Here is a 23847-nt window from a genome sequence, read left to right as displayed (position 1 = left end):
TGCAGCATGCCTCAAGCCATCCACACCTTCCCACTCCGTGTGAGTCCTGTCTGTCCCCGTCCTTCTGTAAATCCTCCCCGACATGGTTTCTGCCAGCTCTTCTACCCCTGGATGGGTGCTCGTGAATCATGTGGGTTGTACACTGGCATCCCCTTGCTTCCACTACACGACTGTCCTGCCAACTTCTCTAGTCATCCTCATGCCCACCTTGAGGTGCCCACAACCTTCAAAGACTGGCATTCCAAAGCCTTGTAGCCAGCCATCATGTCCTCCTTCCTACGATCTGCCCCTTCACTGCACCTGGGCATACACAGGGATGGTCACACGCCAGATCTCGTCACCATCACTCACAAACTTTCTACCTCCATAATCCACAACTCTGAAATTCCTCCATCTGACCACATATAGCCTATATTCCCATCCCTCCCTGCTTTTCTAGGCCGTCATCACCATCACCCTGCTCTGGCCAGCCTTTTCCTCCCTTCAAAAATCTCAACCATTTAGTTAACCCCTTCAGCTTCAAACTGAGCCCAACCTCTGACTCCCGTCCCATCATCCCATCGCCAGATATCCCATTCCAAACTCCAACCCTGGATTATACCCCCCAGGGACCTCCCCCTCTCCTGCTTACATGCAGCTGCAGGCCACTGGAGACAGTCACACAAACATCCCTTCATTGTTCCCTGATCAATTCTCTGTTCCAAACCTTCTCTTCTCAAACTACCAATACCACCACCTCCCCCCTCCCCCTTGGCAGAGGACCAAGCTGTCCAAAGCATCCTGCTTCCCAAGTCGCCTCTGCACTTCCAATCACCTCGACATCACACACCGTCTTCTCCTTTGCTCCAGGCTCAGAAAGTGAAGCGGCCCTTCTCCTTGCCAAAGCCAATTCCTCTATTTGTGTACTGACTCTCCCAATTCTCCTCCAGGAGAATGCCCCTTCAAACAGCCCTTCTCCTTTCCTGATTTTCTTTCTTTTTAAAAATGTTTTTATTATTTTGTTTCTTACGTCACCAGTGTCTCGTGTATCCCTCCCCTTGCCTTCCCTGAGAGCCATCCCATAGGACAATTTTTTTAAGAGGAAAAAAAGCGCAATTGATCAATATATTGAAAAAGTCCAAAGCATGTTCAATGTGTAACACCTGTGGCTCTCCCACCCCCAGGAAGGCGCACGTTAGGGGCGTCTCCTCATCTCCATCCAAGTCCCACTGGATCGTTATAATCCCGCATGTTTGCTTATGATTTTTTGGTGTCACTGTTCTTTCGATTTGAACTGTTGCTGTTAGTACGTAGATTGTTTTCTGGGCTCTGCATCAGTTCACAGATCTTTCCACGCTTCTCTGTATTCGTCACACACATCCTTCCTTACAGCACAGTCATATTCTGTTACATCCACACACTACAATTTGTTTAGTCATTACCCAACTGATGATCATCTCTTTTGATTCCAATTCTCAGCTATCTCAAAAATATTTTGGAATAGATGGGGACTTTTTTCTCATTGATGGGATATAAGACCAGTAATGGAGTCTCTGGTTCAAAGGGCACGGATGTCTTAGCCGTTTTATTTGCATAGTTCCAAACTGTTTTCCAAAATGGTTGTACCACTGCACAACTCTACCAACAATGTATTAGTAACTACTGCCATCTTTGGTCATTTTTTGCCAATGTGCAGGATGAGGTAAAATCACAGGCTTGTTTTGATTTGCATTTCTCTTACTATTAGTGGTTTAGAACACTTTCTTCAAGTGGTTGTGAATACTTTACAATTCTTCTTTGTTCAAATCCTCTGACCAGAACGGCTATTAGCTTGTCTGTCTATCTACTTTTCTATCTATACACAAACACTCACTGTTTATATGTCTTGGATATCTATCTTCCTATCTACACATGCACTCATCATTTATATATCTTGGATATCTATCTTATATATCTATCTTCCTATCTATCTATATACACACTCTCATTGTTAATATATCTTAGATATCTATCTTCCCATCTCTCTATACACACACACACACACACACACACACACACACACACACACACACACACACGCGCGCGCTCATTGTTTATATGTCTTGGACACCAAACCCTCATCAGAGAAATTTGAAACAAAGACTTTCTTTCTCACTCAATGACTTTATCTTAGATGCACTAGTGTGGTCTGTGCAGAAGCTTTTCAGGTTCAAGTAATCAGAGTTATCTATTTTATCATTTGTAACTCCCTGTATCTCTTGTTGGGTTAAAATACATCTCTTACCCAGAGCTGTGAGAGCTATATGATGTTTCTCTTCTAATCTTTTTATACTGTGATCTTTAATATAAAGGTTTAGAAATGTGGTATTCAGTGTAAGGCATTAGTCTAAGCCTAACTTCCACCAGATTGCTTCCCAGCAGTTTTTATAAACAGAGTTTTTCCCTACATAAATTATGTTTTCCACTTTGTCAAACAATGGGTAGTTTAGTTCTATTTCTTCTCAATCTACCTTGTCTAGTCTGTTCCATTGCTCTATCTCTGTATTCTTTAACCAATACCAGATGATTTTGATAACTGCTGTTTTATAACAGTTTGAGGTCTATTTCCCCTTCAGCCTTCCTTCTTTTCATTAATTCTCTTGATATTCTAGATCTTTTACTTTTCCAAATGAATTTTGTTATTATTTTATCAAGCTATGTAAAGTATCCCCTTGCTAATTTGACTGGTATGGCATTAAAAGTTTAAATTAATTTTGGTAGTATTGTCATTTTTATTATATTGGCACAGCCTAGCCATGAACACTGAATATTCCTCCAGTTACTTAGGTTGTTCTTTATTTAAGGAACATTTTGTAACTGAATCTACAAAAGTCTTGTGTGCTTTGGGAGGCTGATCCCCAGATATTTTATGTATCTGGTAGTAATTTGGAATGAGATTTCCATTTCATTATTGCTTTTTGTATTTTGATAGTATATAGAAATATTTATTTTTAAAGATTTATTCTGTAACCTGCAACTTTGCCGACACTATTGTCTCAGTATTGTTGCCGATTCCCTGGGGTTTTCCAAGTAAACCATCATATCATCAGCAATCAGCTGGGATAATTTTATCTTCCCTTTAATCATCATTCCTTTCATTCCTTTCCCTTGTCTTATTGCTATTGCTAACATTTTCAGAACTATATCAAATAACAGTGGGGAAATTGGGCATCCTTGCTTCACTCTCATATTTATAGGAAAAGGTGCTAGTATATCCCCACTGCATATGATACTTGTTTTTGGTTTTAGACAGATGATTTTGATATTTTTAAAAGGTCCCTCAATGCCTCTACTTCATAGGGTTTTAAATATAAGAGTGCTGTACTTTGTCAAAGGCTTTTTCTGCAGCTATTGAAATGATCATGTGGTTTTAGAAGTTTTGCTTTTTAATGAAATTGTGTTGTTTTCCAAATGTTGAACTGTCCTTGCATCCTTGGTAAAAATCCCACATGATCATAATGAATGATTTCTTGGATAATTGCTGTAGTCTGTTTAATAGGATTTCCTTTAAAATTTCTGGATGAATGTTCATTAATGATATTGGCCTATAGTTTTCTTTCTGTGTTTTATCTTTCCTGGTTTGGGTATTAGGACTATATTTGTCTTTTAAAAAGATTCTAATAGGGTTCTTTCTCAATTTAGTTTGATTAAAATTCTCCTGTGAATCCATCGGGAGTAAGAGTTTTGGGGTTTTGTTTTGGTAGTTCCTTTACAACTGTATCTATTCCCTTTTCTGAGATTGGGTTATTTAAAATCTCTCTCTGGTCTTCTGATAGTTTGGATAGTTTACATTTTTGAAGGTATTCCTTTATTTCTATCATGTCCTTCATTGTTGTGTGAAGGTTTTTGGTCCTGTCATGTTCTTCTGGGAGACCCTATGATCCCTATGTTGTCTCTATGCATCCTTTCTTCAAGATCTGCACATTCTGCGTGTATCGTAAGTGTAATATTTTCTTTTAATGTTTTTGCTTCTCTTCTCTCTCCTTAACTTCTGTGTATTTGCATTCCTAATCTACTGCTCTTCTTTCTTTTGGTGAGGCTTGCCCTGAGAGGCAAGTTTTTCCTATTCTGCTCATTATTTCTGCTGTGCAGAAAATGCATTCTGCTCTCATAATCCTCATTTCTCTTTTTAAACCACTCAGAACAGTAAACTGTGGTTCTATGTTCTCCTCAACTTCCACAGGGTCATCTGTCTCATCAAGTGTTGAATCATTTTCCTTCATTTTGCAGTACTTATTCATAGATGCCTGAAATTGTTCACTAGATCTGGAAGTCATATTTCCTTCTGTTGTTGCTGTTTGTCCTGCTCATTTATCTGTTTTTACTCAAGGCCTCTGAGTTTTCTTCTTCTTGGAACCTTTAGTATGTTTCCCCCCTTACTTTCCTTATGACTCACTTTTTATTCCTTCCTCTCTGATTCTGATTTCCTTGGGGACTGAAACTCAAAGTGTAGCAGCATCCTTCTGGGTGATTCACAGTTCACCAGCCTAGGTCTCTGCCCCAACTAACTTTTGGGTGGTCAGAAATAGCCCCAATGGGATGCTGTGCTCTTTCCCTTAGGCTTGGTGGAGTCCTGCACAGCCCTTCACACGCATGGAGTCCTGCGCTATAACTCCCTTTGTTTCTTAGATCCATGGCCCAGCACTGGCAGTTCAGACTTTCAGTGCTGGTGCTTCTGGGCTGCACTCCCAGCTCTAGGCCTTGATCTCCAACTTCCTCCCGAACTTCTCCTCAAATTCAGCAAGTTTGAAACTGGACTCACTACGTGTTCCCTAAGCCCCTGCCGCCAGCCCCGCTGTTTCTACCACCATTCTGTCATTCACCTTGTTTGCAGCCATGGAGTCATCCTTGACTCATCCTGTTCATTCCCTCCCACCAGGCGCTAAGTCTTCTTGATGCTACTTCCTCAACATCTCACCGCAGCTCTTCCTCATGACTCATCCCACCATCACCCTAAGTCCAGGCCCTCACTGCTTCTCACCCGGACTGCTTTCAGGATCCATCCCTCAGTCAGTCAACAAGTATCACCCCTGACAAAGTGGAGTTCTTAAAGGACAGATCTCATCACGTCACTCCCCTCCCTCCTCAAGGACCTTTAGTGGTTCCCCATTACCTCTAGAATATAGCATACATACCCCCATGCTTGGCACTTAGAGCCCTCCACAATCAGGTTGTATCCAATCCTTCCAAGTTGACTGCACATTACTTCTCCAAACAAACTCCACACTCCAACTACACTGACCGACTTGAGGTTTCCCACACACAACATCCAATCTCCCACCTCCATGCCTTTGCATATGCTATCCCTATACCTAGTCTCCTTTCCCTCCTGACCTCTGCCCGTTGGAACCAATAGCTCTCATTAAGGCGCAGCTTAAATGCCATCTCCTTCAAGAGGCCAGTCCCCATTCCCCCAGTTGTTAGCGCCTCCTTCCAAATTTTACTATGCATTCATTTTGTATATGCCCAGATCCTACTTTTCTGTGAGCATCTATCATCCCAGCAGAATGTAAGTTTCTAGAGGTCAGGGCCGACCTCACTTCTGTATCTATCACCCAATGCCTAGCGCTTTGAATAAACACATCATTTCCTAACTGTTAACATTAAAAAGATGGGCCTTTGCTTCAGAAAGTTGTTTGGTGGCCAGTAAAAGCACTCTGCAATTTCCCAAAGGCTATCCGGCCCACTCTCCTCCTGTTCAAACACAGCCCATCCAAAGTGTCTGTTCAACTGTGTTCAATGAAATTACCACCCACGATTCCCAGTACACACAAGGCGCCTCCTGATGAGAGGCTATGGCCTTAAGCTGCAGAATGAAGCAGACATTTCAAAGACAATGGAGATGGCTTGATGATGCATATTTGCTGCAAAGATTTTGTTTTGGGGGGAAAAGTTTGTAGTTGTTTTTTTTTCCCCAAGTTTTTTGGTGGGAGAAAAAGAGAGTTCCTCAAGCATTTTTTAAAAGCATGGAAAAAGACAGAAGGCCAGAAGGAAACATCAACAAGCAAGACAAGTTTCAAAAGTCAAGTGCTGAATTGTATATATTTAAAAGGAAAGCAAGATGCAGACAAGGGACTCCCAGTTTCAGGTACAATTCTCTTTTTCTGTTCTACAAAGTCCATTTAATTGGGTGTTTGCAAGGTTCTGAATTTAAAAGATTTTAAAAACCAAACAAACACTTGTCTTGTTCAAGATCTATGGGCTGATGGGCCAGTTCTGCGGGTTCTCTAGCCAAGTGTCTCCAAGTCAGAAGCCACATTGTAGATACTGAATTCTTCATTGGTTTGTTTTCTTCCTGTGTGGACAACTCAATTGAATGCCTGGGTGATTATGAATCTCTTTTAGGAGGGTCTGCGACATACTGGGTTTGGATGCAGGCAAAACAAAGTCACCCACAAACCAGAGCATCTAGGGGGTCTCACCATCTGGACAGGCCAGGTTGTGAAGGGCTTTAACAATGAGCAAAGGATCGTGGAAGGTGACAGGGAGCTGCCAGAGCTCCGAATGGAGTATGCAATGATTGGAGGCAGGGAGGTTAATGGAGTAGTCCAGGCAAAAGGTGATGACAGCCCAAAAAGGCTGTGGCTAAATACATGGAGAGAAAGGGATGTGTACAAGAAATGGCATTTAGATACAAAAGTCAAAGCCTGGCCACAGATCAGACAGTAGTGACAGTGAGGGCACCCAAGTTGTGAGGTGGGGGGACTGGGATGTCTCCAACGGTAACAGCAAGTTCAGAAGAGGGGAGAGATAGGGGGCAGAATAAACCATACTTTGGACAGGCAGATGTATTTGGTTCGGGATGTCCAAAAGGCAAGTGGGGATACAAGACTAGAGGTCACATGAGAGGTTAGGGCTAAGACGTATAGTGCAGAGAATCTTCTGCATGGAGAAAATATTTGAACCTCTGGGAACTGATGAGATCACCAAGTGAGACGGGATAGAGTCAGAAGAGAATGGGGCCCAGGGAAGAGGATTGGGACACCTACAGTTAGTGGACAAGACATGACAAACCAGCCAAGAAGCCTGAGAAGGAACACCACCTCTCTGCAGAGGATTCCCAAATCTACTTATCCAGCCCTAGCCTCTCTCTTGACCTGCAGTCCTGTATCTCCAACTGCCTACAGGATACCTCACAGTGGATGTCCAGTGGACATCTTAACCTCAACATGTCCAAAACTGACCTCATGATCTTTCCACCTAAACCTCCTCTACCTTCCCTCTTATTTAGAGGATACCACGATCCTCCCAGTCCCTTGGGCTCACAGCCCAGGAACCTTCCTGGACTCCCCACTCTCTCTCACTCTCCATATCCAATATGGTACCAAGGCCCATCATGTCATCTCTGCAGCATCTTTGCAACAAGTGTCTCTGATAAGATCTCATTTCCAAGACATAGAGCATGTCCCAAAAGGCTAAAAGTACAGTTTTAAACCTTTTGGGGCACCCTGTATAAGGAAACAATTCAAATTTAGAAGACTAAAAGCCATTCCCCAAGAAATAGTCAAAGGATATGAAAAGGTAGGTTGCAAAAGACAAAATTAAAATTATAATTATTTACAATCATATGAAAAATACTGTAACTCACTAATAATTAGAGAAATGCAAATGAAAGCAATTTTGAGGATTCTACCACACACCCTGCAGACTGGCCAAGATGAAGGAGAGAAAATGTCAAGAATGGTAGGAGTTATAGGACAACAGTAATTCTAGTACATTGTTGGTGGAGTTGTGAATTGCTCCAGCTATTCTGGAAAGCTGTTTGGAACTACACCCAGAAAGTTACCAAAATGCGCATATTCTTTCACCCATTGGATCACTAAAAGAGATAAAAGAAAGAGGAAAAGGAGTTATATGTACAAAAGACACTTGTAGATGCTCTGTTTAATGTAGCCTCAAACTGGAAATTAAGGAAGTGTCCTCCTACTGGGAAGGGAGCTAAACAAATGATGGTAATATGAATGTAATGGGTTTTTTTGTGCCATAAGAAATGAACAGATAATTTCAGACAATGCTCAAACATCCTGGGATCTTACATTCTCTATACCTTTCAGTCAATTGTGTGACTACAGAAATGTTATCTGCTACAGAATATCATTTATAAAAACCTGCCTGTTTCCTTCTTAAACCTTCATCAGTATGGATGGAATATTCTTGTAAAGATTTTCATAGGGATGGGAAAGTAGCTTTATAAATCATTAATTACTGATCATTTTTTATTTGCCTTTTTTCTGAATAAGAACCAGGCCCGTATTTTTTCCTGGTATTTGGTATTTGATCCTTTCAGATACCCCTCAAAATCATGCCATTTCCTGCGCAGACCTCATCTCTGTATACTTTGTTTAGTCACTGTTTATTCCAGCTTTGTTTTCTCTGGTGCCATTTCAACTTCCTCATGTAATTACTGCCATAGACTCACCAAGTTCAAAAGCAAAGGCTCCATGGTCACTGATTAAAAAAAAGTTTGTTACGTAAATCTTTATAGAGCTTTCCAATTATTGGTCTATCTCATTTTCCATCCAGTTTCATCCTTAAATGCCCTTGGGATAATCTGGCTTAGTGTTTGTTGGGTATTTGCTATACATTTTGTAAAATGTTTTTCCTTCTACAGCTTCTCAACATTTAGGAAGTATTACTTCTTATCATCTTCTGCCTTTCCCATGGTATTACTGGTGTTCACCATACACTACAGCACCAGGGGTGGGGAACCTGCTGCCTTGAGGCCACATGTGGCCCTCTACATCCTCGAGCATTGAATCCAAGGCCACAGGCTCCCCACCCCTGTAACTACACCTTGAAGAAAGTACTCATGAAATCCCACTAGAAGGCAAATACCACAAAAGAAGTCAAAGAAAGAAATGTGCCATATTTGCGAACATATTCATAGCACCACTTTTTGTGGTAGCAGGAAAACTAGAAATAATCAGTGGCCATCAAATGGAGGCAGATTGAACTATTAGTGTGTGAATGTTAAAAATACTACTGAAGTGTAAGAAATGACAAACGTGAAAATCAGAGAAGCAGGGAAAGACTTGCATGAACTGATACAGAGTAAAGCAAGCAGAACCAGGAAAACAATAGACACAACATCTAGAAAAAATTGCAAGTGAAAAGAACAATAAAATAAGCCCAAATGTTATATGATTATAGTAAGTCTTGGGTCCAAAGAAAAGATGATAAAGTAACACCTTTCCCTCTGTCTGACAGGTGGGAGGATATGGGTGTGAAATTTTGTAAACACTACCTGAGGGGTCCCAGGTTGGTGTTAACTGGTTTTCATTATTTCAGAAGAAGCCTCTTTGGGAATAAAGGAAGGAGAACAGAATAAGCATTTCTGTAGTGCCTGCTATGTGTCAGGCACTGTCCTAACTGCTTTACAAATATCTCATTTGATTCTCACAAGAACCCTGGCAGGTAAGTGCTTATCAACCCCATTATACGGTTGAGGAAACTGAGGCACACAGAGGTTAAGTGACTTGCCCAGGGTCACCCAGCTACTAAGTATCCAAGGTCAGATGTGAATTCAGGTCTTCCTGACTCCAGGCAAGTGTTCTATCCACCGCACCATCATCTGTCTAAGCAGCAGGGGTATGTACGTATGGAAATAACTTCAAAATCAAAAGGTATCAATGATGCTTTTTGAAAAGGAAAAAAGAGCATTTTAGTGTGAGGCTTCTGTGTGAACTACCAGTCTATGGCCCCTCATTCTTCATCTTAATTCATGTTCTCCCAACTATTTTTCATCGTCCCCTGCTCTGCACACCTCGGCTTTAAAGCCCCTGATGGCTGATTCCCTTTGGTGGGGCTTTCTCAGTTCTGAGAATGTACTCTCTTCCCCATCTTGCTATCACTGCCAACACCTTCATGGGGGGATACCTATCAAAAGCACTGATGGACCAAAGGATTAACTGCCCTTTGATGCTTCTGATTGCCTTTGGCTACACAATAAAAGCAGCTCCTTCCTTTGGCAGCTGCCACCCCTGGGCCCAGCTCCAACTCCCACTTGTCTTCCGGTCCTACTGACAGTGAGCAGGTGAGGACTGGCAGGGCTCCTTTCTTCCAGGAACATGTCCTCTCCCTCACTAGTCACAGGATAAGAGTCTCATGTTTATAACCACCACCAGCTAAGTTACTGACAACAGACAGTCTGACACCGTGACTCCATCTGCCCCCTTTTCCAACACTGTCACCAGCACTACAGAAGCCAAAGGGGACCTCAGAAGGTCAAGGGCTCCTGGGCATTTTCCCACCAGACTGTGAGTTCCACCAGGGTCTCCTCTAGACTTTGTATCTCCCTCAGGATCCATCCCAGGTCTCTGCTCAACAGATCCTTGGGAAAGGAAGAAGAGTGCATGACTACTGATAATGGAAACTGAGAAAAAGTCCTGAGAATAGGCACAGCATCTTCCTATTCAAAGGCTGAAGACTCCATATTAGTAATGTCTGGAGGGACCTAAGAGGCCAAATACCTTTAAGTACCAACTTTTAAGTTGATCAAAACGTTTAAGCATCAAAAACTCAAAGAATCAGTCTAGAAGTGCTTCCATTTACAGGATTGTGTCTCAGAGAAGTCACACCGTAGGAGGCCTCCACTCTACACCAAAAACACCCTTGAACCTTTAAATTGGATGGTTCTGCTCCATTCCTGGAAACTTGGTGGTGAGCACCCTCTGGTGGAATGCTATGGGACCCAAACCACATCACCTCCTGTTACTCTGTGTGGGGCCTCCTCCCTGTAATATTAATTAAGGTGGGATTTTTTTTTTTACTTTTTAGAATGATAAATTAATTGTCTTTGATTGAGTCTTACTAGGGCTAAATCCCAGGCCCATGCCCTTTTTCTAATTAGGTGTGAAGCCCCAGGCTGTTTAGCAAACTAGTTTGCTAGTTTGAGAGAGGTGGCAAGCCCCCAGGGCCCTAAGGGGAGTTGCTAAGCCCAGAGCCAATGGTATGTACCTAAGTTCTGGTGGATCAGATGACATTCTAGTCGAGGATAACATCTAAAGGCTGTGTAAAAAGAGAGAACAGAGTTGTTTGTTTGAGGCTCTCACTCCTGGAGGAGGGCTGATGTGCAGACTCTGGGCAGCCGCTCTAAGAGTCTCCAGGCTTGTCAAGCCAGGTGTTGAAGCTTTCTTGGTAACTATGAATTGTATTTGGTCTGTTTAAAATGTATGTTTGTAATTTGTTTGTATTTGCTCTGAAGTTCAAGGTGCTGGCTTTTCCTCCTGAACTAAGTGAATGACATTTGTATGATGGATTAAAGTAAGATTGTTAACCCCTTAACGTTACTTTCCTTAGTAAAGCAGATCAAAGAATCTGTGCTGGCAGCTCTTGTTGCTGGGCTTACTGGGTCTTACACCCCACAACAGCTGCTAGCCAAATTGTTGTTATACTCTCCCAAGGGCAGACTGGGAGTTGTTACTGAGTATCTACTATGCTCTTGCCTCCTCCCAAAAGAATGTGGAATCAGCTCCTACTTCACAGTGAGTGAAGGATCGACTGCCACTCACAAGCCCTCCCCTCCAGCTGAACCAGAGCAGAACTTGCTACTTTCCTTCCCCCTGCTCTCCAGCCCATCTCCCTGCTCTAGAACATAGTTCCCCACTCTCCTGACCTGACACTGCCTCATCATCTTCTCAACAAATCCAATCCACCCTTCAATCCCCAACTCACATCCTACTACCTCCTCTAGGAAGACGTCTCTGACTCTTCCAGCTCCCAATTATCTCTCTCCCCTCTGAATAAGCTGCCTTAAAATGTTTGATCCACAAAATGAATTATCTCTCACTCTCCTACATACTTTTGGGCTAATGCCCTGCAATGCCACTGTGTCACCCCCAAGGGAAGGTGAATTCGTTTTACCATAAGCCAAAGGAAAATATCATTCAGAAAGAGAGCTTTCTGCATATAACACTGACCACCCAAGGAAAGCATCAATGGGATACTGGACAGCTGTACCACATTGCCCACATCAGTGGGCATGGAAAGACACTCGGTTCATATTGATATGAACTGAGCACAGAATGAAGAGCTAAGCTGTGACCAATATATTCTCTTACAGAGGATGTTACAGCATCCAAGTACATTACTATAAAGTTTTGTTGATTTTGATGTTACTTTAATTTGGAAAACCTTTTTTAAATCAAACTTAACTTCTTTTAACTTACCCAAGGGAGTGACTTTAATCTCTGGCATCTTGAGTGGCCAAGTTCTCAGTACTTCATCAGGCTAGATGCAGGACACAATACAGCAGTGCCTACAAAGCACAGGTCTTTGAGATCACACAGGTACTGTTTGTCTGGATGCCATAATTTCTAAAAGGAAAGGGGCCAATACAGAAAGCTGTAACTTTTTACAATGACCATGAAATAGGTGCTGAAACAGGGACACCACCACTCCCAATTCTGGGCAAGGTTTCCTCAGCTCTATGCCAAAGCAGTCTGAAATACTGGCCATCTACCTACTAACATATCAGCATACTAGAGGTCTCTGGAGGGGAAAGCATACTAGGAAACCATGGTGATGATGCCACTATCACTATCTTAATCTGGACTTGGTTCAGGAGACCTGAGTTCTAGATACTTTCTTCACCTACAAAATAGAGAAAGTCACAATTGTACTGCCTAGCTATCTCAGGGAATTTACAGATAGAAGGAACCTTAGAAATCATCTAGTCCACACCCCTGCATTTTAAAGAAGGGGAAATTAAGGGCCATGGGAGTTAAATAACTCCCCCACAGCCACACAGATAATCCAGTCTGAGTTGGCATGGGCCAGACCAGATGACTTCTGGGGACCCTTCCAACACTGAGAGCCTACTTCCAAATCTAGTGTTCTTCCCAGTATATCACAGAGCCTCTTTACTTCACATGGCTGTTTTAAGGGAAGCATTTTGTAAACTGTTGGGGCCACAATAAATAAGAACTACTAGTCTGAAATGTTTTTCTGGCTCCAAAAATAATTTAAAAAAATTTAATAGCCATCCCTTGAATTACAGGTCAACTGCTCGTTCCAGGCTGTGGCTTAGGAGCACCAGCGGCAGAAGCCACTTACTTATCATACAGAAAGGAATGTGGTATTACAAAAAAGAGCACAGGATTTGGAATCAAGGGGCCCAGGTTCGAATCATGACTCTGCTACTTAATACTTGGGTGACTCTAGGCAAGTCATTCTCTGGGCCAGGAGCTGGGTTTCTGCTCTGATCCCTGACTCGCTGACCTTAAGCAAGTTCCACAGGCCCTTGGAGACTCAGTTTCCTCACTTGTAAAGTGGGGGTGGAAGAGAAAGTTGGGGGAGAACGCCTAAGGTCCACGATCCCAGCATGGCTTCTCCCTGGGCTCCCCTGAGTCTCCCCAGCCCGGAGTTCCCCAACCCCCGCCCCCCTCCCCCAGGCCTTCGGAGCAGCTGCTCGCCCGCGGTGACGTCACTGGTCCGCATCCTAGCGGGCCAGTCCGGATCGTGCTCATGGCCGCCCACCCGAGGGAGGCTGACCCTGAGCAGGGGGCCGCTGGGAGAGGCAGGCAGGTGAGAGAGGGAGACTTCCAGGCTCCCTAGGAAATCGGCCGGCCCTCCGCTCCCCACCCCCCACGATGAGGGTCCTCAACGTTTCCCTTGCCCCACCTCAGCCCTCCACAAGCTAAGCCGCACAGGCTTCCGTACTCACAGCTAGTCCCAAGACACTGCGCCTGCGCAAGGGGCGGGAACGGAGGCAACGACCCGAAGTCAATGCGCAGGCGCAACCCCAGCCTATGAGTCGGCCTCCCTGCACCCAGGACTCGCCCTCCTGGGCCGGCGCTCTCTGCCGGCTCTCCATTGGATTCTGTCCCAGTCAATCAAGAAGGGGCGAGGACTTGGGGGCGGGTCTTGGCGGTGATTGGAGGGGATTGAGGACAGGACCCAAGAACCTGCAGATAGAGAAAACGTCAGGTGAGTAAGGTGCAGGTGAAGGTGAGGTGGGCCAGGGGGCCGGCTCTGAGATGCCGGGGGTCGGGGAGCTATAGGTGAGAGTCGAGGGTGCTAGGGCAGATGGGGATCCTGACCCCACCAAGAGCCCGGGGTAGGGGCGGCGGGGTCAAGGGTCTTGAGCCCTCGGGTCCCCCAGCGCTGCCGGGGGAAGGGGCCCCGGTCCCGGGTCACGGCCTGGGGGCACCCGGGGCTGCGGTCCCCGCCCTGACCGCCCCTCCCCGCCTGACTCGCTGGGTGACCTCCTCTGGGCCTCAATTTCCCTATCTGTCAAAGCGGGCAGGACTAGATGGACCCCTTCCCGACCTCGCGGTCCTCCCTTCCTGACTTTAAAATCAAGGGGTTTAAGCTTTAATCTTGAGAACTGAATTTATATTATACTTGTGCTGAATGTGTATTTGTGTATATTGTATATGTGTATATATACTGTGTATATATCTGTATATATAAATGCATATTGTACATATATATATAATTTATATACACGTATAGTTTCTTCTGTAATGTAGGTATTTTATGCCCAGGATGAAGGGGTCCACAGGCCTGATTTTCTGCCACTCTCGTGTTTTCTTTTCAAGGATGTGACTCTAGGACCCCAAGGCAGTGACAGAAGAACCAGGAGTACAGCCCTGGGATCCCCTCCCCTTTGACCTTCCCCATCTGACCCCGGTATGTATGGCACTGCTGTATCACTGTGGTTGGGTCCACTTCCTTCCATGGAGGGGACAGGGGGACCTTCTCCAGGTTGCTCTGTGCTGACTCAGACTCTGCTGCTCTGAAATTTATTTTTGCTTGTGGTAAGTGTTCAATAGACACGCTAGATGAGGTGGAATGGGAGCCCGGGGCCAGCATGCTTTCAATCAAACCCTGGACCGAGTACTCTAAGAGCCTTTGGTTTGAGCTAGGCAAAGTGCCCGTGAGAGCCTGCATAGCCAGGCTCTTTGGAGAGTGTGGAGACTGTTTCTTTGGCTGCTCTTACTCCCTCCCCGCCCCCATCCTTCTTCCTGCTCAGCTCTTCATCCCTGACCTTCAAGCTCTGACTAATGGTATACAACAGAGTGTAATCATGGCGGAGTCAAAGTGACAAAGTGATGTCTGGTGGGGGTATCGACCTTACCTTTCAGAAGCTGAGCCAGGCCCATCCATCCTCGGCTTGTAACCTCAGCTGTGCAGCCTGCTCAAAACCATTTAGTTTCTTCCTTTCTCGGTACTACATAGCAGACTGTGGGGCCAAAGATCATTAAAAAGTTCAACAGCAATTTCCTGCTTGCTGCTGGTTTCATTCTCTGTCATGAGAAAGCACAAGGCTGTTTAAACAGTAAATTGATCTATCATTGCGTGATAGACCATCTGAGCTGGAAGAGACTTTAGACAGTAGAATGTCAGAGTTGGAAGGGAATTTGAGGATCATCTCATGCAACCCTCTCATTTTACGAATAAAGGAACTGAGGTCCAGAGGGAGGAAGTAGTCAACAACCAAGAGAGAATGAGGTGTCCTAACTCCTAGAACCATGGTCTTCTGTTAGCCACTCTCAGTCATCTTAGAGTCCTGCGGTTCTCAGCTCTTCGATCCCCATTCCTAAATCTGTTCCCATCCCTTTTTGTTAATTTTAATCATCCAGGCAGACATTGAGGGTTATATTGAATGCCAACTCCGTGTTTGGGACCATGTTGGGTGCACAGAGGGACACAAAAGTCTAAGATGTCATCTTCCTTTAAAGAGCCCATAATCTGGGGACATGGGAGCTGCCCACAGCCAACAACCTGGAATGTTGCAAACTCTCTCCTCTACCTCCTGCATTCTCTCATCTGAATAATTTCTGTTCTGTCTCCTGTTCTGCCTGGGAAGTTGGGCTTGGGTCCAGGATAGAAAGATGGGGCTACTAAAGAATCCAGGGTGCCTGGGAGATTCCAGGGCAGGACCCATCTTCCAGGTTTGCCTTTCCCATCTCAGACTTGTGCAGCCACTGGCTCCTGGCAGATGTGTAAATTCAGTGAGTAAGCTGTGTTTGCCAAGGTTTCGTGGGAGCCCGACTCTGCTTGGATAGGGCACTTCTGTCCTGCAGCAACTTGGGTGAGTAGGAGCAAGTGTTGAGAAAGATGCCTCATTACATCAGGTCTGCCATTCCAGCCCGTCCTCCAAAGCAGACACACACGACCCGATTGCCCAGGGACCTTCTGTGTGTTTCAGGTTGTGGTGGACCATGGCTAATGAACAGGACGACTTTAACCTCAAGGTCGTGTTGCTCAGTTTCAAGCAATGCCTCAACGAGAAGGAGGAGGTCCTCGTGGACCCTTACATTACTGGTTGGAAAGGGCTTGTCAGGTGAGTGTGCGGGGGTCATTCTCTGGATCCCAAGGGCTTTGGCTAGAGTGCCAGGGTGAGCTCACACTGGTGGGGGCTCCTAGTGGGTGCTTCAGGCCTGGAGGCAGGAAGGCCTGAGTTCAGATCCAGCCTCAGGCACTTACTGGGGCTGAGTGACCCTGGGCAATTCATTTAATTTGTGTGCCTCTGCGTCCTCATCTGCAGAATGGATATAGTAATCACACCTATGCGCAGGGTTGTTGGGTGGATCAGATGTAATGATGTTTATAAAGTGCTTAGTGTGGTGCCTGGCACCGTGTTGTATAAATGTGAACTGTCATCATCATCATTATTCTCCTTTTTGTGTGAGGAGGGGGAGAGCACACATGAATGTCCAACAACTTGTGGGAGAGAGGGGGACCAGACAAGTGTGGGAGGCCAGGCTGTGCTGGGAAGAGGCCCTGGGTACGAGGACATCTAGGACTCAGCTGTGGGGGGCTGATCGGCACATGATGGGGGTGGGCACAGGGCCACACATGAATGGAGTAAGACTTGCTAGACAGCCGGTCGACATTCCTTAAGTCCACATTCCTTACAGGCGTTTTACAAGCACCAGTGACTGGATTCTCCCATCGGCCCATGAGGCCCACAGTGTGCCCTCCTGACACAGTAGCCACTTGGGGGGGTACAGTTGGGGCAGCAAGGGTTGATACAGGATCTGTACTGAGGAGATGTCACCCTGTTATCCCAGCGACACCCTCTTTGGCCACCAGAGCCGTACCTGGGAAAGAGAAGCAGCTCCAAGGTGGTCTTGCTGTTTTTATTTTGGAAGTAGCATTTTGCTGGAGAACTTAGGTGACCTATGTCCCTCCTCGATTTCCCATCGTTGGTGTTGGTGACTCTCCCCCTGAGAACTAGAATACCTGGCTTTGCTTCAGCCCACTCCTTCCCCCACTGCTTCAGCTGATTCATGTGTCTGTAGCAGTCTAGCCTAGGGAAATCCCCTGGGGTCAGACCTTTGGCCTCATTATTCTCACCAGGCTGGGAGGTAGTGTCCTTCCCCAGTGGAGGAGCCCCCTTTCAGAGAGATGCCACTGCAGGCTCCCCCAGAATGATGATACTTTGTTTGGTCTTGAAAATGTAGGTTCCTGAACAACCTTGGAGCCATCTTCTCCTTCATCTCAAAGGACGTGATGACCAAAATCCAGATCATGGAGAGGTTCCGCAGCAGTGACCAGAAGGAAAACTACTCCAACTTTCAGGCCATGGTGCAATATGAGATCAACAACAAGCTGGTGGACCTCCAGAAGCGCTCTGAACACCCCGACTCTGGCTGCCGTACCATCCTCCGCCTGCACCGGGCCCTGCACTGGCTGCAGATGTTCCTGGAGGGGCTCAGGACTAGCCAGGAGGACTGCAAGACCTCAGTCCTCTGCACTGACTCCTACAACACCACCCTGGCCTCCTACCACCCCTGGATCATCCGCAAAGCTGTCACCGTGGCATTCTGCACACTGCCCAGCCGCAATGCCTTCCTAGAGACCATGAATGTGGGTCCCCCCGAGGAGGCCGTGGAGATGCTGAATGAAGCCATGCCCTTCATCTGCCAGGTCTACCAGATCACCCAGAAACTCTTTGAGGAGCATACCCTGCTGGACCTTCCATAGCTGAGGGGAGGCCGGGCCCCAAGGTGACTCTCCTACCTTAGATACCAGGTAGAGAAGATACAACCAAAACCTGTCATCCAGCACTTACTGATGCTTCAGGCCCTACTCAGAGCTCCCTTGGTTTCTCTTCCCCCATCTTCCACCAAGCTTGGACTTGGTTGTCACTCAGCTGGGAATAAGTATTTGCAGGGCCACATGGCTCTCTGCAGGGAGCACCAAAGGATCATTGACAATCCATGGATTGGAGATCATTGGAAACCAGGGGGCCAGGTTTAAGTAAAATCATGTAGCCTCCAGGGAAGTCAGACAACTCTGCCCTGACCTCTGCCCTCACTCTGAACAGCTCACTGTCCTAATCAAAAGCAGAAAGAAAAAACTTGGTATAGTTTTTTTTTAATTTTGAATCATGCTGCAGTACCCAGGCTGCAAACATAAGAAGTCTATATGATTAAATGTCCACCTATTCTGTTTCCAACTCCTTTTCCCCCTGGGGAAGGACGCCATATCCCAGCCTGCTGGGAGTAATGAGGCCAAAAGTCTGACCCGGGGGGATTTCCCTGGGCCAGATTGCTATACAAACTTGAATCAGCGGAAGCTATGGGGGAAGGCAGTGGGCTGAAGCATTTTCATATTTAAATAGGGAGTTGGGGATAAGAGAAGGAGCCTTCTTATAGTCAATTCCAGGGACCTGGCATTTTAATTTCTGACTACTTTGTCAACCTTGTGTCTGAAAATGTTCTTTAGTGATATGTAAAACCACAAGGGTAGATTCCAGTTATCTCAGGGGCAAAATAATTTATTTTCTTTTCTAACCTCTTGTAAGGAAAACATTTACATGTATCTTTCTAGTTCAGCTAGCAAAGGCGGGCCTCCTGCTCTGGGATCTCTAGCCAGGGAAGCCACAACCTACACAGGACTTCCCCTAGCAGCTTTTAAAGAGTTTGTTTGTTTGTTTTTAAACCAAAGTACCCAGTATGCATCTCTGGTGTCTTACCAAAGACAGTGTTGTCATCTGCATCTCTACTGGTATTTTGCTCCTTGGATGCCAGGGCCCTATTTCAGCTGCTATAAGTAATAACAGACCAGCTAAAATCAGGCAGTGGTCCCATCAGCTGAAGAGACCAGTTCAAGGGTGCTTGACCTTAGCCGTATACGTGATATTAGAAATTTAGGCATGTCCCCACCTGGCATGAGACCTTGGCTGCCTCCTGATCTCTTCACAAAAATGCTGTGGATTCGACATCTTGGCCAGCAGAGCAAAATTCTGGCTGGGTGGCTGCTGAGCAGCAGCTGATAGCCCGAAAGCAGCCATGTTAGGGGCTGACTCGTTCCCCTGGTAGAGGCTTGAAGCAGGAGATGCCAGCCAAGCTCTTCTCTTTTGAGGAGTCATCCTTAAAAAAAAGCAAAACGCCTATTCCTATGCAGTTCTCCCCAATATTGCATCCTTCCTGGGGATCACATTGCCGAAGAGGTTTCCTCTGGAAAACACATAATGGTTACCCCTAAGCCTGTGACTCTTCTGGAACTGAAATACTCACCCCTGCGCCCACCCAGTGAGAAATGGGGGACCTCCCATTCTTAGAGACATTTGAAAATGCTGCTTGGAGGGGCATCTGTTGCTCTAAGCAAACTGAGCAGAAAGGCCCAAGGGCCGTGTTTCCCACTTGGCTTTCAAACAGGTCTTCATTTGACTTGTGGCTTCTAGAGTGGGCCCTTGGCTTATGCATGAGACCCCAAGGACTGCCGCTTGGCCTGGTGTCTGGAATGTGGGATAGGGTACTGGGGTACAGTAACCATCTTTCCCTGGCCCTCGAGTCAACTTCTCCATCTTTGCCCCATCTGGGCTCCCCTGTCTGCTCTCCTTTCTTGTATTATCCCTTTGACCTACAAGGTTTCTGGCAGATAGCCCAGGGTGATGGGCTTCCATCCTCTGGCCCTGCCCTTTGGAGGGGGTGGCAGCAGCCCTGGACAGAGAGGGCCCTTGCATGAGCTGTTAACTGAAAGCTGAGGAATTGGGAGAAGGTGGCACTTATCCCCTTGTGCCCCAATTCCCTCCCTCTCCCCAGAAATGGAAACATTAAGCCTTCTGTTATGATGGAGGAGGGGAGCACAAGAGGGTCTTCTCCTGCCCCTGTTGCCCACATGGTATCAGATTTGATGGTACGGACCGGATGATCTGAAGCTGATCAGATCTTGACATCTGTGACATTCACTACAGCTGGGGGTGGGGGAGGGGAAGGACAGGGCTTTGGGGTTGCCCTGGCTATTACTCCCCTGCATCTTCTGTTGCTACTGACTCCACATTCCCTGGGAGATGCACTTTCTGCAGATCTGCCCCTTTCTGTAACATGTATACAGCAGGACTGTATGACTTCATTCCTTGGTGGGGAGAAATCATAATGTGTTTGATTATTTATTTCATTTAAAATAAATCATACTTGGTGGATGGAAGTGTACTGAGTGAACCTGTAGGAGAGCTGTTTTCTGTGGGCCTATAGAGTGAACAAGGCTCTGGGAGGCTTTCCAGCACTCCACCCGCCAAGCTTCTCCACCAGAGGGCGGCAAGTAGCACAGTGAATAGACCAGCAATTCTGGGGTCCAAGGATGCTGTCAGAGTCCCTTCAGCTGGAAAGAATCCCCTAATTAGGTGACCAATATATTTTCTCTCTATGACTGCAAATATGTGCATGTGTTTCAAAGCATGACTCGTTTTTCTGCACCAATTCAAAACCATCATGAGCTTTGAGGGGCAAAAGGTATCATTGTAGTTATTGTAAGCACTTAATGAATAAATCGGAAAGAGTGTCATGCCTAGTAGATGGCAACACAGTTTTTGGTTGTTGTTGAAAGGGGTTCACGGGACAAAAAACTTTTGAGGTCAGAAAGATCCAAGTTCCAATCCTGTCTCATGTGCTTACCAGTTGTGTGACCTTGGGCAGGTCACCTCAGCCACGGTTTACTCATCTGTACAGTGAGGATAATAGGACCTGCGTCATGTGATTATTAGGAGGATCCAATGAAATAACGATTGTGAAATGGTTTGTCACAGTTAAAGCGTTGTATAAATGCTGGCCATTATTTCACTATATAAAGCCTGTGAAGATCCTCCCACTTCTGAGGCAGCCTGTTTCACTCTGGGATAGCTCTCCTTGTTAAGATGTTTATCTTGGGTATCTATGGAGCCCAAGTCTGAGTCCGAGCTCCCACCTGCCACCGTTTTCTAGCTCTGCCATCTGGGAAAAAGCCTAATTAATCCCCCATCCCTCTGACAGCCTTTCAAATGCTCAAAGGTGGTTCTGATGTCCTGCACCCATCTCCACCTCACCCCACAACTTTCTTCTCTTGGCCCAATATGCCCAGTCCCTTCATCTGAGCCTTTTATGGTATGGACTCAAAGCTTGTCCGTATGGAGCTCTCCTCTGGAGCCCTCAGCTTATCAATGTCCTTCCTACACTGCGGGGCCCAGAATTAAACCCTGAAACTCCAGAGGTGTGGATGGACTTTCCCCTCCCTAGATCACCACTGTGAAGAGTGAGGACATTTGGGTGCTCTGAGTCACTAACTCCTTATGGACTCTGCAGTCTGGGCGTCCCAAAACCCTGGGAAGTGCCATCCAGTTTAAGTGGCTCATCCCACCATCCTCCCGTCCAGGCACTGACTGTTTCAGTTATAGGTTACCAAAAGTGCTTTGGGACCGGTTTGGCCGAGGTGTGATCCAAAGGCCAACATTCCATTCTGTCTCCTCCCTAGCAGGATGTGGGATCCTCCCAGTCACCCCAGGGCCCCACCCAGTGCCTCAAACCAGGCAACAAGGTAATGTGTTTGAAACAAGCCACTGGGGCGGTGAGAGCCTTGTCTGCCCTCCAAGGAAAGGAGAAGTGACATCATCTCTGGGCCATGGGCAACTTTTAACCTCTGTTTCTGGATCTTGGAGTCCAAGGGGCTTTCCAACCCTGTCTGACACTGCCTTCCACTCATCTCTCCTACCCTGCTATTTCCCATTAGGCTAATAATGCCACATCCCCTGTGGGCACCTGCACTACCCAAGTCGAACCAGCAAGAATGCCTTCTCAGGAACATTACTTGTCGCTCCTGTCTCCACTGTTCCTCCATCTTGCAGCTTGGGTCTTTGGCTGATGCTCCTCCTGGCTGGCTCTTGGCCAGAAGTGTCCCTGGTCAGTGCCGTGTACTTCCCATAGCTCATGAAGGAACAGACCCAGCTGGGGATTGAGACCAGGAGGAAAGAGGAATGAAATGGGTGCCAAGAAGCTGAAAATAAATAGCAGCAAATCACACTTGTAGAAAGCATCATGTACCTCATCTGATTCTCTCCTACATCTGCAGCTGGAAGGGACCACAGTCCCCTCTTCTTACTGAGGTGCAGGAAAGACACTTATTCAGTAAGTGTCAAGCAATCTAGGGCTAGAACTCAATGATAAGTGAGGCCAGAACCAGATTAAAATGTAATTGGGAAATGTTTAACAAATTAAAAATTACAACATAATTAATGTTAATTTGTGGTTTTCTAAGTAAATATTCAGCCATTTCTATTTGAGATGGACACCACTAGCTTAAAATATTTGCTTTTTATAGAGAACTCTTAAAAAAAACTGAAAAGCTGTAAAGGGCGCTACTAGGAATTCTCAAGGGCAGTGTCAGAGACCTGTCATAAGGCCACAAGAGTAATAATCCTTTACTGCTTTGCAAAAGGTTACTAACCCAGGATTACAAGCCTAGAAGGTCCAGCACCTACTATATGGCAGGCATTGTACTAAGAACTGCAGATACAAAAAGAGGGAAAAGACAGTCCCTGCCCTCAAGGAGCTTACAATCTAATGGGGGATACAAAACAAGTTCTGTAGAGGGTAAATAAAAAATAAGTAACAGAGGGAAAGCACTGGAATTAAGAGGGGTTGGGAAAGATTTTCTGTTAAAGATGAGATTTTAGCAGGGACTTAAAGAAAGCCAGGGAAGCCAGGAGGCAGAGATGAAGAGAGAGAGCATTCCAGGCTTTGAGGACAGTCTGAGAAAACGCCTAGAGCCTGAGAGATGGGGAAGCTTCTTTACTGAACTACCAGGAGGCCAGTGTCCCTGGATCAAAGAATAAGTATGGGGGAGTAGAGTGTAAGACTGGAAAAAGAGAAGGGGGACTAGGTTATAAAGGGTTTTCAATGCCAAAAAGAGCATTTTGTATTTGTTCCTGGAGGCAATAGGGAGCAACTGGAGTTTATTGAGTAGGAGGGGTGACATGGTCAGACCTGTGCTTTAGGAAAATCACTTTGGTGGCTGAATGGAGGTTGGACTGGAGAGGGGAGAAATCTGAGGCAGGCAGATGTGGCTCCATTACCACCATCACCACCATGGGCCACTGCAATAGGTGCAAGGGGAAGAGGGCCTGGACCAGGGTGGAGGCAGTGTCAGGGGAGAGAAGGGGATGTATTGGGGAGATGTTGCAGAGATGAAATCTACAAGAGATGCTGCAGAGGTGAAATCTATGAGAGATGCTACAGAGGTGAAATTGATAGACCTTGGCACCATATTGGATATGGGAGATGAAACAGAGGGAGGACCTGGGTTGGGAGACCAGGAGGATGGTGTTACCCTTAATAGAGAAGGTAGGAGGTTTTAGGGGGAAAGGCAATGAGTTCTGTTTTGGACGTGTTAAATTTGAGATGACTACTGGACACCCAGTGTGAGATGTCTGAAAGGCCGTTGGAGACGTGAACTTGGAGATCAGCAGGGAGCATGTAGGTCTATGAGATCTTTGCCAAATGACTTAGCCTCATCTTTCTCAGCTTCCTCACATGCAAAATCAGAGCATATATATGTGTGTATATATCATATCCAGTATGTACATATAGTTTATTAAATGGGTGAAAGAACAAGCATTTATAT

The 23847-nt window shown here is 45.9% G+C and overlaps 2 protein-coding genes across 5 annotated transcripts in view; one reads left to right on the top strand and one right to left on the bottom strand.

Annotated features, from left to right (window-relative positions):
- Nucleotides 1-13706, bottom strand: part of INTS11 (integrator complex subunit 11) — a 28390-nt gene extending 14684 nt beyond the window's left edge. The window contains exons 1-2 of one of the 3 annotated variants that reach the window (XM_036744873.1): nt 13682-13706; nt 12186-12332 (exon numbers count right to left, since the gene is read on the bottom strand). In XM_036744873.1, coding sequence (XP_036600768.1) covers nt 12186-12213 — 28 coding nt within the window. In that variant the 5' untranslated portion in view covers nt 12214-12332; nt 13682-13706. Of the gene's footprint in view, nt 1-12185; nt 12333-13638 lie in introns of all 3 variants that reach the window. The other 2 variants (XM_036744875.1, XM_036744874.1) reach the window with 2 other exon arrangements.
- A 172-nt stretch (nt 13707-13878) lies between these two features.
- On the top strand, nt 13879-20777 carry LOC118838726 (ceramide-1-phosphate transfer protein). Of its 2 annotated transcripts, none has more exons than XM_036746089.1 (4): nt 13879-13944; nt 14559-14649; nt 16172-16306; nt 17430-20777. In XM_036746089.1, the coding sequence occupies exons 3-4, from the start codon at nt 16185-16187 to the stop codon at nt 17950-17952; spliced, it is 645 nt and encodes a 214-aa protein (XP_036601984.1). In that variant the 5' UTR covers nt 13879-13944; nt 14559-14649; nt 16172-16184; the 3' UTR covers nt 17953-20777. The 2 variants fall into 2 exon arrangements, with proteins under 2 accessions (XP_036601984.1, XP_036601985.1); XM_036746090.1 differs by having other exon boundaries at nt 14559-14777.
- The last annotated feature ends 3070 nt before the right edge of the window (nt 20778-23847 follow it).

Source organism: Trichosurus vulpecula, chromosome 2, assembly GCF_011100635.1.
Source record: "Trichosurus vulpecula isolate mTriVul1 chromosome 2, mTriVul1.pri, whole genome shotgun sequence".
NCBI classification, from domain to species: domain Eukaryota; kingdom Metazoa; phylum Chordata; class Mammalia; order Diprotodontia; family Phalangeridae; genus Trichosurus; species Trichosurus vulpecula.
Note: the sequence above shows the minus strand (reverse complement) of the source record. Positions and strands in the feature narration are given on the sequence as shown.

Bases quoted from the DNA above. Each gene is read 5' to 3' on its own strand.
- LOC118838726 (XM_036746089.1), top strand. From the start codon at position 16,185: ATGGCTAATGAACAGGACGACTTTAACCTCAAGGTCGTGTTGCTCAGT. The intron at 16,307-17,429 runs GTGAGTGTGCGG...TTGAAAATGTAG, and splicing joins GGTTGGAAAGGGCTTGTCAG to GTTCCTGAACAACCTTGGAG.